The following is a 15,313-nucleotide window of genomic DNA, read 5'->3' on the forward strand; positions in this document are numbered from 1 at the left end:
AGCCTACATTGGTGAAGCCCTGCAGAACTAATTTAAATAATCAAATCTAAGGTGATCATAAAGTGGATCTCTATGCATTATTTGATTCCAAAAATCAAGACCTTCAAGAAATACTTCATAATGCCAAATTGGACTTAAATATGTGTTTTAAATGCAAAATAATTGCCTTTTAAATTTGTAATTACAAATGTGATCATTCATGATCAATTATCAAAATTAAGAAGTTCAAAGAACCACTTCCCTAACAGCCCTCATCTTTACAGTGGTAATATACAAATGCCAGAGTGCACTGAAACAACTTTTTATAAAGTTGACTCTGTGAGTGGTAAAGCTTTCCCAAAAAACAATTCTGTAATAATGGAACCCATGTACCTGTTCTCAAACTCTTTCTCTACTGGTTTTGAATAATAGCATGTGCAGTTGCAGTATTTTGAAATACAAAGCCACTGTTCCCTCTGAAGCTTGCCTCTGCAGCTCTCACAGGGCTCAGAAAGTCCAGACTTCCACAGATGAGGTCCAATCCCCCCTGGAAGTGCACTTCACATTTACACTAGAAGACAACCATTCTTCAGCCCAGGCCTTTCCCATCACTGCTAACTGGATCAACTACAAAGGTTCCTAGAGGCACAAGCAGGCAAGTGTCTGCTTAGGGCCACCAGGGGCCCCTGAATCCCATTCTGCTTCTGGCCTTAAAATGCCTTAGGCTGGCCCTGGAGTCTTCCACTCACCAGACAGTAAGGGTACTTTCACAGGTCTTACTGAGCCATGGAGATCTGACAACTTTTCTCTGCAGCAACACATAATTCACAAAACTTATGTGTCTTGTTCTACTTCACAGTGCGACAAGCAGCCATTTGGAGTTTCACAAAGTGCCATTTGGTGAGTTGCTTTTGTCTTTAGGTCAAAAAAGCATAGACAAGTAGACTAAATTGATTGGCACACATAATATGGACACTAATTAGAATTAAAGGAAAAGTTTCCCTTTATCTTACAAACTGAGTTGCACCTTACAAACTAATAACTGTAGTCCCCTACCATCTGCTCTAAGAGTGCAGCTCATCATTGAGGGTCAGCTGGGCAGCTTTGGGATGTGAACTCCTCTACATGAGAGGCAGTGAGTCCACTACTCAAACCAAAATGATTAGGGTTTTTCTTTCATACCACACACAAAACTGTGAATAATTTCACATAAATACCTCCCTCTGACTTCTGCCTGGATCTGTTTTACACGCACCCAGTCATCTGTCTTCCCTCCTGATAAGAACTTTATTTAATCTATTAATCTAGTAGTCTGCTATTTTTAATTTAGGTGTCTAAAGCCCCAGTATGAGGTCATCTTCCCCTTAACAAATTAGACAGATAAGTGAAGTCTGTGAGCAAATCTGCTTCACGATACCATTAGGGGTGCATGCTTCAAATTTACATTTTTGCTTATCAGAAGTGCATATTCACTCTCTGCAGAGTGACTCTGTACATCACAAATTTACTGAGGCAACTGCTTTTCTTTGTACTGAGGCCTGTCTTTGTCATGTTTTATCTGCTGTTTAGTCAACATTTAAACTTTAAAAGATGCAGCATGACACTAACTTTCTGTATTCCCATAATTTTATTTTCATTGTATTATTCATAGAACTGTTTTTAGGGCACTTAGTATTTGCTATGAAGACAGATATAGATTCATAGGATGTGTTTTTATGTATCAATTTTTTCTTATTCTCTTCCCATCTAGATAAGAATTTCCATAGCATTAACTGCATCTCAATAGATTTTAAAAATAAAAGTGGAAAATAAGTCTATTGCTACATTCTTCTTTTAGTCACCTTTTCCTTTTTCCTGGAAGATTAAAGTCTAGATACTGACAAGACAGTTTCTCATACCTTCTTAAAAATACCATGTAGCTTTAAGTATTTGACTAGTAATTTATGCTTTTAGTTTAATTTTGGTAGATCATAAGAAGCAGTTTAGCAGTCAGCCTTATTGTCAATCAGTAAGACATAAAAAGAAGCGCTCCCAGTCCCATAAGCCAACGATCATTGACTGAGAAGGGAAGTTAGACGGGCAGTCAGCTACAGTATCATGAAGGGAATTGGAGCAGTGGAAAGCATTATGTTTCCCTGCCAAGATATATAAGCCTCCAGCAAGATGAGCTCTGTGTAATAACAAAGGCTAATCAATGTCTCTTAGCATATTAAATTTTCATCTCATCTGAAGGTCGTCAGGGAGTTAAGGAGATTTTTGTAAATGTCATATAACGGAGCCTGCCTTGAAATGGAAAATAGACTGCTTTGGATGTAAATGTGAAAAGACCATTTGTCAACAAGGATTTGTTGGTTTTTGAGGGGAAGCCTTAAGAACATGAGCTAAGTGTGACTTTGGCAGGTTTTCAGAGGACTCAGAATTTCTGATTCTAACTGACACTTTTGCTCTGGCTCCCAGGACTTACAGCTGGTGGTTAAAAAAAAAAAATCATAAAACCATGCACACCAAAAGTGCACATTTCTGTTAATGGGATGTGACTGAACAAAAGCTTAAACAAACCCTTAACAAACATCAGACCAGATAAAACCAAGAAGAGAGATTCCTTTAAATCCTCTGCTGGACATGTTAAGGGTCAAGGGTCACTGATGGAGGGCACCATTAACTGAGCGGTGGGCTCATCAGAAAATCAAGGAGCTGACAGTGTCAGAAGGGCTACCAGAGGGAGGTGGAAGAACAGGAACGGGAAGGATGTAGGTGGGAGATAGGGGTCTGAGAGGTGAACATGATTACCATAATGAAAAGGCAGAGTCAGCAGACTATGAGGGTGCAGGTAGACAAGGACCTCTGTGAGCCTGATGTTAGATTCAGATTGTGAAGCAAGCTAGTGTAGTTGCCACAGTTCTCTGGCTCTGCATGTTTTTGGAGTGTCTGTGTGTCCAAAGACAGTATGAATGCCTGATGCAACAGTCTTGATGCTGGTACTGAATTTAAACCACCATAAAATTACTCTGCTTGCTTTAACACATATTAGAATTTCTTACTTGTGGCACTGGCACCGTAACACAATCATTTTTCTGGCGTCAGGCCAAAACCTTGTATTTCAATATTTCAGGACTGTTTTTGTCAGTGCTTTTGGTCACCCTTTACTTCTGTCAGTAGGTTTTGAACTAAATCTAAAGCTATTTTAAAGAGTCCTCCACAACTTGAAAAAAACAGTTTTACATCTCTTTTGGTCCTAAAAAAATGGCCCTAAACATCATAACTAACATGATAAGCTGACAGAACCTATACATCAGGGGTCTCAAAATCATTTAGAGTAGAGGGTTGGATTTGCTCCAACAAATGTCCTGTGGGCCGGACAATTTTTTAGCAATATCAATACGACCAATGACTGATAAATAGGCTGCTGTAATTAACTACTTTAGAGAGAGAATTTATTTGCAAGTAATCTAAACAGGTCAGGCACAAATATGCTGCCCTTGTAACATATGACAATTTTTACAGATTTTAACATTTTTAGAAATCCACGGATGATGAATTCACAAAACCGGAATATTCATTATAAATATATATTCTACATGACTGTTCATGGCTTTAAAACAGGAACCTGTTCACAAAACCTGATCTGAGCCCTATTTTACCTGGCCTGGAATCAGTGCACAGAGTCCAGAGAGGAGAATGAGAGAGAGTAGGAGGGAGGGAGGGAGCAAGAGAGACAGGATTCTGCGGAGATTCATCGCTCTGCTGTGCTATTACTGTTCATAGAGCTGCAAACCCTCACCTGCTGAGTGAAAATTTCACTTTAAACACATGTATGAGCCCTACAGTCGCTCTTTTGCAGGTCCACTCTATCTGAATCCCCCTGACATCCCTGCACACGTGATGAACTGGGGCATCTCTGAGACTATTTTAGCGCAGCATCAAGACTAAACATGCTGACCTCTCATGTCATATGACAGCCTGTGTCCTGATTAGGATTAAATGTTCAGTGATAAAGTATTGTTTTTATCGTTTATCGTTTTTTATTGTGAGAGGAAATTTTACCATTTGACAAGAGCTGTAGTTAAACACACCACAGGATTTATAAACAATGTCCCGTTTAAACTTAAGTGATCAAGACCACAATTTCACTTCCTGTTGACATAAAATTAAATCGTATGTAAAAAGAATTAGTTGATATTAGTTTGGCATTACAGATTGTAATAATGGGGGATTAAATCAGTCGGGAGATTGAACTGAGTTGCTCACCAAAACCAGATACGATGTCTGCGTTTGTGGCTGATGGACAATTACATAGGGAGAACATTTGTCAACCTGAGCGCAGCTGTTTTTATCCCACTCAGGGGAAGAAGTTTGGTTTTACAAGGCAAAAACCTCTGGATGTCTTTATAGACTTATTTAAACTCTTATCCGTATCTCTGACCCTTCCTGTCAAATCAGTGAGCTGTGACTGCAGTTTCTCATGTCTGGGTCGCTTAAAGAATGAGTTGAGGAACAGCAGCAGACACTCTCAGACCAGAAAACTGGTACTGCTGGCAATAATCTTAGACAGAACCCGAGCCCTGGACCAAGCAAAAATCACTGATGCCTTCGTCCTCAACCATAACAACTGGAAGATTGTTTTAGTATGAAGACATCAAAAGGGCATGTTTTTTCAGCTGCACTGTGTTAATTAAATGTATTTGGGGATTAAGGCACCTATTTTGAATTCTTGTTCTGATCTCTTAATGCTTATTCATATTATGGATATAATATGTAAGCCTTTTGTTGGCTTTAAAGCTGCACTGTTGTTAATTGGCAGGAGAAACTGGTTGAATTTTGTAACTAAGGCTGTAGTATGCGTGTGTAAAAGTTGCGGGCTGCACTAACACTACACTTTGATGTCAAGTGGGGGGCCACAAAATAGCTTCCTGAGGGCCGCGGGTTTGAGACCCATGCTATACATTATTCAGATGAATAGCAGTGCTAAATGTCATCATAGGTTTTATTTGTGTAGGATTTTTCAGCAAATTCTGCAATTTTAGAGTAAAAAGTGCAACTCATCTAGCAACCATACTAAGGGTATTTTCTTGAAAAAGAACTGATTTTATATTGGATAAAAGCACTCTGTAGTGTAGTTAGATGCTGCCACAAGTTTGCAAAAAAAATAAAGTGACCCAGTATTTCATTTTACTCATTTGTAAACATTTTCAATGAATAATTATAAAAAAGAGGAGTGATTTTGGTTATTTTTATGATAGTTTTACTATATTTATGTGGTTAAGTCTGTTTTTATTTTTATTATGAGCCTTATTTATGCTTAAATAAAATCAGATACTTCATATTTGTGATTTTTTTTAAAGTTTTTGATGGAATTATAAGGAGTCTACTTAGGCGTTATTGACAACAATAAATAAATTAAAAACAAACAAAAAAACAAACATACTTCTTTAGATGTGAGCTCTTGTCATGTATTTTCTGTAATAATTGCACCATGTGCCATTTTACTCATAGAGGGGGTTAAGTGGTATTTACACTGACTCACTGAAACAGTTTCTCCATCTGCACCATACGCAACCTTGTGTTTCTCTATTTTCTGTAGCATCCCAGTTCTGGAGTAACAAAATGTCCTCATTTTACTGTCTGTGCCTTGTTATTTAGTAGAAACAGTGTTGTCCTTACTTAAGAGATAGGGAGTAGTCGTTCTTGCTTGTCTCGCTGTTTCTCACCAGGTAGCTGGCCTCCTTACACAGCCTGAGCAGAGATTCAGCATCTGTTCGACTTATCGCTCCATGGTACCAGCTACAGGAAACAATGAGAGCAGAACAGGAACAATGCAATGGGGTGAGAATAAGCAGAAAATTAAAACAAAGGGGATAAAAGAGAAAGAGAGCCAAACCTCACTTACAAGAATAAAATTGGGGAAAAAGCCAACATGAATTATTGGACATTGCAGCCACAAGAGACCAACACAAAGACCTGACTTACAACTGGCTCTCCAAGGGCATGGTGGGGTCAATACGCTCCCCTAGAGAAGAGCTGCAGTGGTCCAGTGAAGATAATTTGGTGTTGACCAGACAACCACTGGAGTGTCGTTGAAGCGGGCGAGTTTTCCCCTCTTTTGTAGGCGACATTCGAGACTTCTCCACTCCATCAAACTGGACTGTAAAGAAAAATACAACAGCTGGAGCTTTTATTTTGGCGAGTATGATGGATATTGTAGAAGAGTAAGAACATTCACTCAGCTACACTTTAGTTTAAGGCTATTTGGAAAAGCTAGTGTGCTTAACAGGAAGTAGATATTTTAAAAAGTTATGGTTTGAATTGCTGCTGAATGTGTCCACTAAGCTACACCAGAGCGATGAGGAGGAACATAAAAACCAGGTTGTGCTTTTGTATTCACAGCCACAAACAAAAGCAAACAGCCACTGAAACACCCAGTGTCACTGTGTAAGCCATTCAAATGAAGGACATGCACACACAGTGGAGGAGGCATAAATCAGGGCTTTCACCTGAGTACACACCACAGTGAGAACACACAAACTTCCTCCAAACCACTTGGACAATCACTCATGTATCATTGGCACACACACCCACACAAATCCCACACACAAGCACAGAGTTAAACATTAAATTGGCTTTTCAAAATTCTCACGGCTGACGGTGGATGCGATAAGCTCTGTTGGCAGCCTCACAGGGACGTGTTTGATGGCGTGTGAAAGGGGCTGGAGGTGACCACGACATGACCGGTAGAGGTCACTGAGGGAGTTCACAGCCAATCAGCACACAGAGAAACATTTGTGGTTACTTACAAAAGCTATCATGAGAAGCTATGATAATGTGGAGAAGGGCAAATAAAAGTCAATTCTCTGGAGGTGGATGTTGAAGCAGCAATACGGTCATCTGTGAGTGCTCGTGTGTTTTAAACATTCTCCCTCCATCATCCATCACTGTAATGGCTGTCACAGCACCCGTGGCTCTGGATAGACCGATTTAGAGCCACTGACACACTTCATGAGCAATAACGGCAACACCTTCATGACAGGCTTTCTGTAAGATTGTTGGCTGCTTAAAGGTTTGAGAACAAATCAAATCTGAGCCTTTGATGGAAAGAGTTAACAGAGTATGAGGCTCTCACAGACTCTCCAAAGCCTCTAAAGTCTCCTCTGAACATGGCAGGCAGAGTACAGACAGACAGGCACTGTGAACATGCTGCTGAGGATGAGTCTACATCTGTCTAGACGATGATTCCAGTTAGAGGATAATATTACACTTTACAGTCTGTGAGCTCGCCAAGTGATCCTGTAGCAGACTGAGTGGAAGGGCTGACAGCATCAATCAATCAATTTAGATGACACGAGACAACACTATGTCAACTAATTTCCCTGAGCTTGTGGACATGAATAAGTGGCACTGTTAAAAACCTTGTTTAGACACTGAAAATGTAATAACCAACTCATTTTTCTAAATTTGGTTGATGTGTTGTCCTCATGTCAGTCAACTGTAGATGGTCTGAATAAGTCACTGAATATTAGGGCTGTCAAATATTTAAAATTCTAAAACATAACTGATATCAGAATTTCTGTGGTTCATCTGTATTGGTCTGCCCAATTGAAATCCCACTTATTAGTTTTTAAAACTGAGAGTCAACTTTATTTTTGTATACAATTTATTTACTTTTTGCTTCACACATTATGCAAACATTAAAGTGTCATTTTTTTTCAGAATAGTTTGCATACACCCTACTTTCCTAATTTGTATATGATTTTCTTATCAAAAGTGAATGACATAAAAAAGATCATCACCCTGATCACAACAGTTCATATGGCTTTTTTTCAGATTATTCAGCCCTTTATCAAAAGATTATTGTCTTGTGATTGCTCAAAATACACAAGATGAGAAACCTAAAAATAATTACATATTAAATTTTGACTGCAATAACATTCAAATTGTTCGCTCTTTCCCCTAATTAATTGCTTAATGTCAAGCTTAATGCATTAAGCTTGACAGCTCAACCAAATCTGTACTTTAAAGAGATTAACAGAATTAAGAGCGAAGTACAAAGATTTGATTGGCAGTAGCAAGAATATCAGGTCAGTCGGAAATACTCATTATACATTTTACTTTTTTAAAATATTGCATAATGGATATACAGTTTTACTTGATGAAGAAGGCTCTGCTCAAAAGATACTCTCTCGGTTAGTCAAGCAGCATGCTTTGACAAAATGCAAAATTTATGACAAAATGCACTGAATACAATAAAATTAGTTTAAAAGCAAGTAATACAAAGAAGCTTGAATCTCAATATGAGGGTGCAATGAGCTTTATGCTATAAAAGAGGAGGCTTGGGTGGAGGAGGTTAAGCTTTGCCAGCAGCAGCAGCGTGGTGCATCAGCATTAATGCAAGCAGGATTAGTGAGAAGTATAACATGTTTAAATGGACCGCTGTGTTGAGAGAAAGAGCTGTGATTGGCTGTGGGAGCTGGGGGGCGATAATTGGGATCAGTTGGCGTCAGCTGATCACAGCGTGGCGTATGACTGTGTCCTTAATGAACTAACACTTAGCTATGTTCTACTTTCTTTTGTCTAATCTAATATTTTTTACACCCTTTCCCCCCCTCCTTTTCATGGTATTTTTGGGCTTAATAGAGAGGAGAGTGGATGAATTCGGAAACTTGGGAATTAAAGAGTAGGGTATGACATGGATTAGGAGCAGATCAGACTTGAACCCTGGGCGCCTGCTTTGATGGAAGGGGGCACTTTGCCTAACCACTTGGCAATTGGTACTCCTGCTCCTACCACTTAGCATTCAAAACAATTTAATTTTGACTCAACAGAAGTTACAGACTACAGGTGGACTGCGAGATGCATTTCATGACCAGATTTCACATGAACTTATATAATCATATCATAAAAATATTAGTAATCATACAACCAGTGGACAGGTGAGCTTGTCTGGTGTAAAAATGATGCAATCGCTGTTTATTGCAAAAAAAGTCCTGAAACAGAATGAAAAAGGTACTTAGAAGGACTTGAACTTTCCTACTGATTTGCTTCAAGACCCATCTGATTTAACAGTTAACCCTCAATGAAATATTTGTCAAAATCATTCTAATGCTATTATGTATAAACTTTAAAACTGATTTTTAAAGTTGCTCTGGTCCTTTTCACAAAGTAAATCTGAGCACTGTTGTGATTGAACGTGTCCAAACATGACTATTGCAGTTCCATCTCTGACCACCAGGGGCTCCCCTTCACCTCCACTCAACTCCAGGTTGAACTCTCTGGCCTTGAGCTCAGTGATGCGTTTCCCTAAACATAAACTCATGAAAATGATAATACCAAGAACAAACACCGTTGTTATCCTTCCTCTCCTGACTTCTGTTTGTTAAAAAGAGTCAGGCTGAGACTTAAATGACAGCCAAGTTGTCAGCCCAACTCAGACCCCAGAAGGGCTCAGCTTCCTCAGGGCTGGCTGCTCAGACTACTGGCAGTCAAATGATGCCCCTGTGATGCATTCGAGCCCACATGAGAGTGATTTCTAGTTCTCCACTTTTTCACACAGTCCATTTGAACCACATGCTGACTGCTGGGAATACACAGCAACTAGGATGAACATACAGTATATGGGCATGGGTGAGAGATAGCGTTTCCATGGAAACTGACCAAGGGGACAAGGGAGATGCATGTTTGCTTCGCTCATCCCTGTCAACGCTGACAGATCACAACATGAAGACGCAGCCAATTGCTCTCCCTCCTTCCCTCCATCGCTTCCAATTTCTCTCTTCCTGTTTGCATACGTCCGACCCTTCCTCCCTGTCTCTGCCTGACCTTTTCTTTTGATCTTTCCATCTCAGACACTCCACTTCTGTCTCTGTGCTGTTTTTTTCTGTGAGATTGTGTTTGTCAGGAACAGAAAAGATAAGGGGAAATGGACTGTGGAGGAATATCTGCTCGTCTATGTGGAGAAGAAAGAGGAAAAGAGCAGTAACAGCTTTGATCTATAATCTTTTCTGTTTTGATACTCCTGATATAGAGTTATCCATCACTGGCCTACTCCAAATACTGCTAAATTCTTACCTTTTAATGCAACCTGTCAGTATATCCTAACATATGAGGCTGAAGCAGCAGCAGGATGAAAGCTTTCATCTTGGTTTTTCCACACAGCCCGTCTCTCAGTATTTCGAAAGCCCACTGAGCTGCACAACTGACCTCAGCTCTTCACATCTCTCATTTTTTCCTTCACTCATACTAATTTCCTTTCTTCCACACATTCAACACAATCAGTACTTTTATTTGACCTTGATTAAACCCTCTTCTCCCTCCACTACCTTGAAAGGCTTGAGTGAGTATTCTCAGAGACCCTCACCATCAACCTGTCCTGTCAAAGCTCAGACCCTTCCATTGCATATTTCTTCATGAAGAGTATTACCTCCAGTCCAAACAAAAGCCATCATTTCATTTGTTTGCTTTGATGCCATCTCACCTGAACTGGCATAGACTACACCAGAATTGTTTTTTAAGGCTGAATAGCAATGCAAGAGAGCAAAACTCATTCCCCTTTCATTCTCTGGAGCACACTCTCTAAAAAACAGGAGACTGATGAGAGGACAGGCCTGGAGGAGGACAAAAAGCCTTGAGAGGCGGCTTAAGAGAGACAAGAGGAGAAATACACACTCTCTCAAACACACACACATGCAAACACATACACATGTGAGTAAAATGCATAGGGGCATCACTGTGTGTTATCAGTACTGTTGCTTGTAAAGCGCAGCAAATGGAATCTGTGTATCAGATTGAACTGTCAGTCAGATGGTGACTGATTGCTGAACGACCTAACCCCTTCAGAAGCAGTGCTTCCTTTAGAGAGCTCAATAAAAAAAGAAAATAAAAGGAGGATGCTAAGTGCTGTGTATGGTGAAATAGGAGGGGGAGCACACATAAATGCAGGAGTTAAAATTGCACTTCTATATTTATGCTGTTACCGACTCATAAAACAAAAGCCCAAAGTTCATGCAGATATAACATAAAAAGACAAAAATGCTGTTAAAACCTGGAGTGATCTCTTCTTAACAGTTTAATAGTTTTACATTGTCCAATGTGTATTTATCTGTTTCAGATATATTTTTGTAAATAAGTTCCAATTTCATCATTGTCTAACTAGACAAGCTAAAATCTTGATTCTCCTCAGTTCTCTGTCAAACATCTGGGAGCTATTTTATTAGAGGAAAATGTAATTCTGTCTGTCCTGCCATGTCTTTGTAAAAAAACGCAGAACAGCAAAAACTGTTACTGAAATTGCAATTCCTTAGTATGGTAGCATCTCTTTCTTTAACTAAGTATTTTGTCGTTAAATAAACACTTTGCAATTTCCTATGTTAATAGGAAACAACATTAACATTGTAGAGCTGATGGACAGGCCAGATAACACATCTGTCATCAGGCACATCCATTTTGAAGGCTTGAAGCTGAAATGTTTGTGCCTGGCTTGAGATTGGATGGACTTGTTGGTATCATATGAGGAGAATGGGGTGGTAGACAATGGTGACTGGTGAAGTGATTAGCTTGCTTGTAGCTTTAGTGGTAGTTTTATCAGAACTGGACTACATGTCTTTATTAAAAGAAGAGCAAAGACCACAATGAAAGCTTTTCTTGGTAGAAGAAAATATTTTTGCTCTTCTCCTGATCTGAGTTTGACTCACCTGCTGGCTCCATTAAGGCAATGGCTGGTGGTTCAGCCTTTCCCAAACAGACTATGGACTGCTGCTGAGATGAATGTGAACTATATCCCATGCAATAGATATGTAAAGTGTGTAAGTTTAAGTATTTATCTTGTGATGTGGCTCTGTTTAACCTTTTATGTCTTCTGTTTGTGGCCTCAATAAAAACAGTCAGCAGGTTTCTTTCACTGACAAAAAGAAAGTAAGAAATCCCTTAAACTGAAATGGTAACCTCTGTAGTAGAGACAACAAAAACTAATCATGCATTAAAATCAATGTTGTCACTTATCTTTAATACATCCATGACTATAATATGAAAAAACACCCCAGCCCCCATCATATGTTAAATAGAAGATAACACATTTTTTGTGTGTGTTACATTCAAAGGGTTAAACACCTGAATATACTTAAATATTTGCTAGTTTTTATTATGACTGAAGTTGATTAAAATATCTAAGCCGAAAAAAGTGGAAAATATTAATCCGTCATATTTTTGTAGCAGATTCGTGTATGGACATTTTTGTCCATAAATGGCTTCTTAAAAGAGACACGACACACAAAAAAAATAGGAGCAAAAAAACTGATTCACAGTTTTGTTTCATAAAACAACCATAACTTCCTGCAGTCAAAACTGGTATTTAAAGGGATTAAATCCACAAAATATTAAAATATTTGGTAGTCTTAGTCAGGGCTGAAAATAATGAAAAAAATTCATTTAAAAATTGGTGAAAAAATGTTTAAAATACGTTATTAAATGTTTGTCAAAGTGGAAATTTTTGCCCATGAATGTCTCATTACAATAGTGCTTCCAAATGGTAACTGTAGGGTTAAACACAATAGTGGTGCAGTGGTTATGGATGTTGCCTTACAGCAAGAGTTCTGGTTCAAATTCCATTTGGATATTGCCTTTCCATGTGGGGTTAATATGTTCTCCCAGTGCATACGCAAGTTCTCTAGAGGTACTCCAGCTCCTTTACACAGTCAAAAGACTGGTGATTCTAAATTGCCTGTAGGTGTGAGTGTGAGCCTGAATGTTTGTTGGTCTATTGATGGGTAACCAGTCCAGGATGTTGCTCAATGACAACTGGGATTATCTGCAGCACCAAGTGCAACCCTGAAGAGACAAGTATGATGGATATTGGATGGATGGAGGAGTGTCAGGACCAAAATATTGAAAACTCTGTAGCAGGGTGAGGGCGGAAATATTAGAAAACATTACAATGGTTTTAGGGCCAACATATTTAAACCTCTGAATTAATTTTATGTCAAAATATTAAAAATGCAACTTAAAAAATCCCCAAAAACAAAGTATTAACACATTGCATCACACAGGCTTCTGATCAACAGGACTATCCCTCTACCCCCTCTTCTGCACATCCTCTCCAGCACATTCCTCTAATTAAGCCAGCTAATTAATCCTCATCGACTGCGGCTGCTCCTATCAGAAAGGATGACCAGGCTGAGGGGTGAAGTGTGCCATCATCCCCTGTTCTGGGAGGTGAAAATTAAGATTTCCAGCTAGGACACGTGAAATGATTAACAGGTCTGCTTCTCATTAGAATGCACTACATGCTGAAAATGGTGCTCAGAGAGACATAATACCCATTGAACTGGTCGTTTCAGAAATGGTTCACTTTTATGTTGGTATTAATTATGTGCATCACAATCTCAAATAATGGTTTGGCTCATACTGTAATTTTTTTTTAGCTTCCACCAACTATGAATGCTTCCTTCTTTTATATAAATCCCCAAAATGAAATTCTAATTGGGTTTTCCAAGACAAAAGGATGACCCTCCAAAGTGTCAGCTAGTGAATCCATTTAAAAATTAATCTGGATATCTTTTAATTACTTGTTTTTCTCCTTCTTAGATTTGAGGAAAGAGAAGGTAAGAAAACTGTCTCATCATGTAGATAATTAATTCTTGTCAGAGAAAAAAAAAACAAAGGGGAAAAGCTCTTCATTATACTCAGACAAAAGTGCTCCCATTTATATGTAGATGTAATATCTATGCTGTCAAGCTGCATTTACATTTTGATAATGAAGTTTGAGGCATCAGGCTGATTTCCCTGTACTGTAATGCACATTGTTTTATCTTAATCAGCATTAGAGCCAATCACAATAGCCTTTACTGACACACACAGGCCCTTAGCTCTTAGCCAATCTGCAGTATGTAAGCAATCCTGCGTGTAACGGATGACTAATGTCCTGGTGTGTGACTGAGAAGCTGCCTGTGTGCTGAGGTCAGCAGAGTGCATTGTAACTGTATTCACCAGGGTCATGGAGGCCATCACCCCCCATGTCTGCCCCTGTGACCCTAGACCCCAAAGATGGAGAGTGGGGCCATACTGGCTCAGACAGAGAGGGGATCACTTTACAGCTGGACGCCAATCTTAAACCCACTCACAGCACAGAGGGAACCAGAACCTTTCCCATGGATTTATGGGCATAAATCAACCGCTCACTCTGTCCTCGCCTTCAACACGCAGCGGTGTCCTCTTACATGGTCTCACTCTAAGTCTTCCCAATCTGCCAGGGGAAATCCCATTCCTGGCATTAGTTCTGCTACATGTCCGTCTTTTCCCCCGGTAATTACAGCAGCTAGGGTTTGAGCTGGAGGAAGGGCTTCAGAAATCAACAGATAAAGTTGTTGAAAATAGATCAGTTACTCACTCACTGTGTTTTCTAAAATGCTAAATATGGATAAACATGAGGGGAAAAGATGCAAGTTGGGACATGAAATCTCCCCTAAAGGGCCTATTGCTTTTATCAAACATGGACTCCTGAATTTCAAGAGAATTTCAAGACATCCTGGCCTTGAAATTATCCAGAAGTGTACCAACAGAAGTTTTGCTTTCATATCAATTCTAAGTATTGTAAAAATGCACACACATCTACAAGCCCCCTTATGAAAATGTCAGTTTTTCCCAAGTACTGTTGAACAGAGCAAAGAATTTTCATGGCCTTGTGGTCAGGCCGCGTCCAATGTATGTGGGCAGCACTGGTTCCAGTCCAGCCTGTGACTCCTTTCCTGCATGTTCCTCCCCGACTCTCTAATCCCCTGTTCCTGGCTCTCTATCCACTGTCCTCCTCTTTAATTAAAGGCACAAAATGCCCAAAAACTATATTACAAGGAAGATTTTTAACACAGCTTTTTGAAACATCCTAGTTCTATTTTGGATGCTTACATTTTACCTTTAAACAAAGATACAACATTATTTCACAAAAAGCAAAAACTAGAAGGGTCAAAACTATTAGCCCCCCTGATGCTGATAGTCATTCTCTCACCGCTGTGTTTCACTGTGGAGACGGTGTTCTTTGGGTGACACGCCTCTCCCTTCTTTCTCCTAACATAAGCAATGTCTCTATGGCCAAAGAGCTCTAGTTTGGTCTCATCTGACAAAGGACATGCTTCCAGTATTCATAATCTTCTCCAGGTTGTCTTTAGCATACTTCAGTCTGTCTTGAAGATGTCTCTTCTGCAGAGGTGGAGTTTTTCTTTGACTGCAGCCTATCAGTCCATGCCCGTACAGCATACAGCGTACAGAGTCTTTGCAGTTTTTCTGGAGTCTTTAGTCACATCTCTCACTTGTTTTCTTTCCAGAGTCTTAGGAATCTTTCTCATCTTTCCTCTGC

General features: G+C 39.5%; 1 protein-coding gene across 4 annotated transcripts in view; it reads right to left on the reverse strand.

Moving 5' to 3' along the window:
* LOC121513574 (SH2 domain-containing adapter protein F-like) overlaps positions 1 to 15,313 on the reverse strand; it is a 133,480-nt gene that overhangs the window by 8,049 nt on the left and 110,118 nt on the right. For all 4 annotated transcript variants that reach the window (XM_041793404.1, XM_041793397.1, XM_041793422.1 and 1 more), the window contains 2 exons: positions 5,947 to 6,121; positions 5,641 to 5,760 (listed from right to left, as the gene is read on the reverse strand). In XM_041793404.1, the coding sequence (XP_041649338.1) occupies positions 5,641 to 5,760; positions 5,947 to 6,121 (295 nt within the window). The remainder of the gene's footprint in view (positions 1 to 5,640; positions 5,761 to 5,946; positions 6,122 to 15,313) is intronic.

The sequence above is a fragment of the Cheilinus undulatus genome, linkage group 1, assembly GCF_018320785.1.
Source record: "Cheilinus undulatus linkage group 1, ASM1832078v1, whole genome shotgun sequence".
NCBI classification, from domain to species: domain Eukaryota; kingdom Metazoa; phylum Chordata; class Actinopteri; order Labriformes; family Labridae; genus Cheilinus; species Cheilinus undulatus.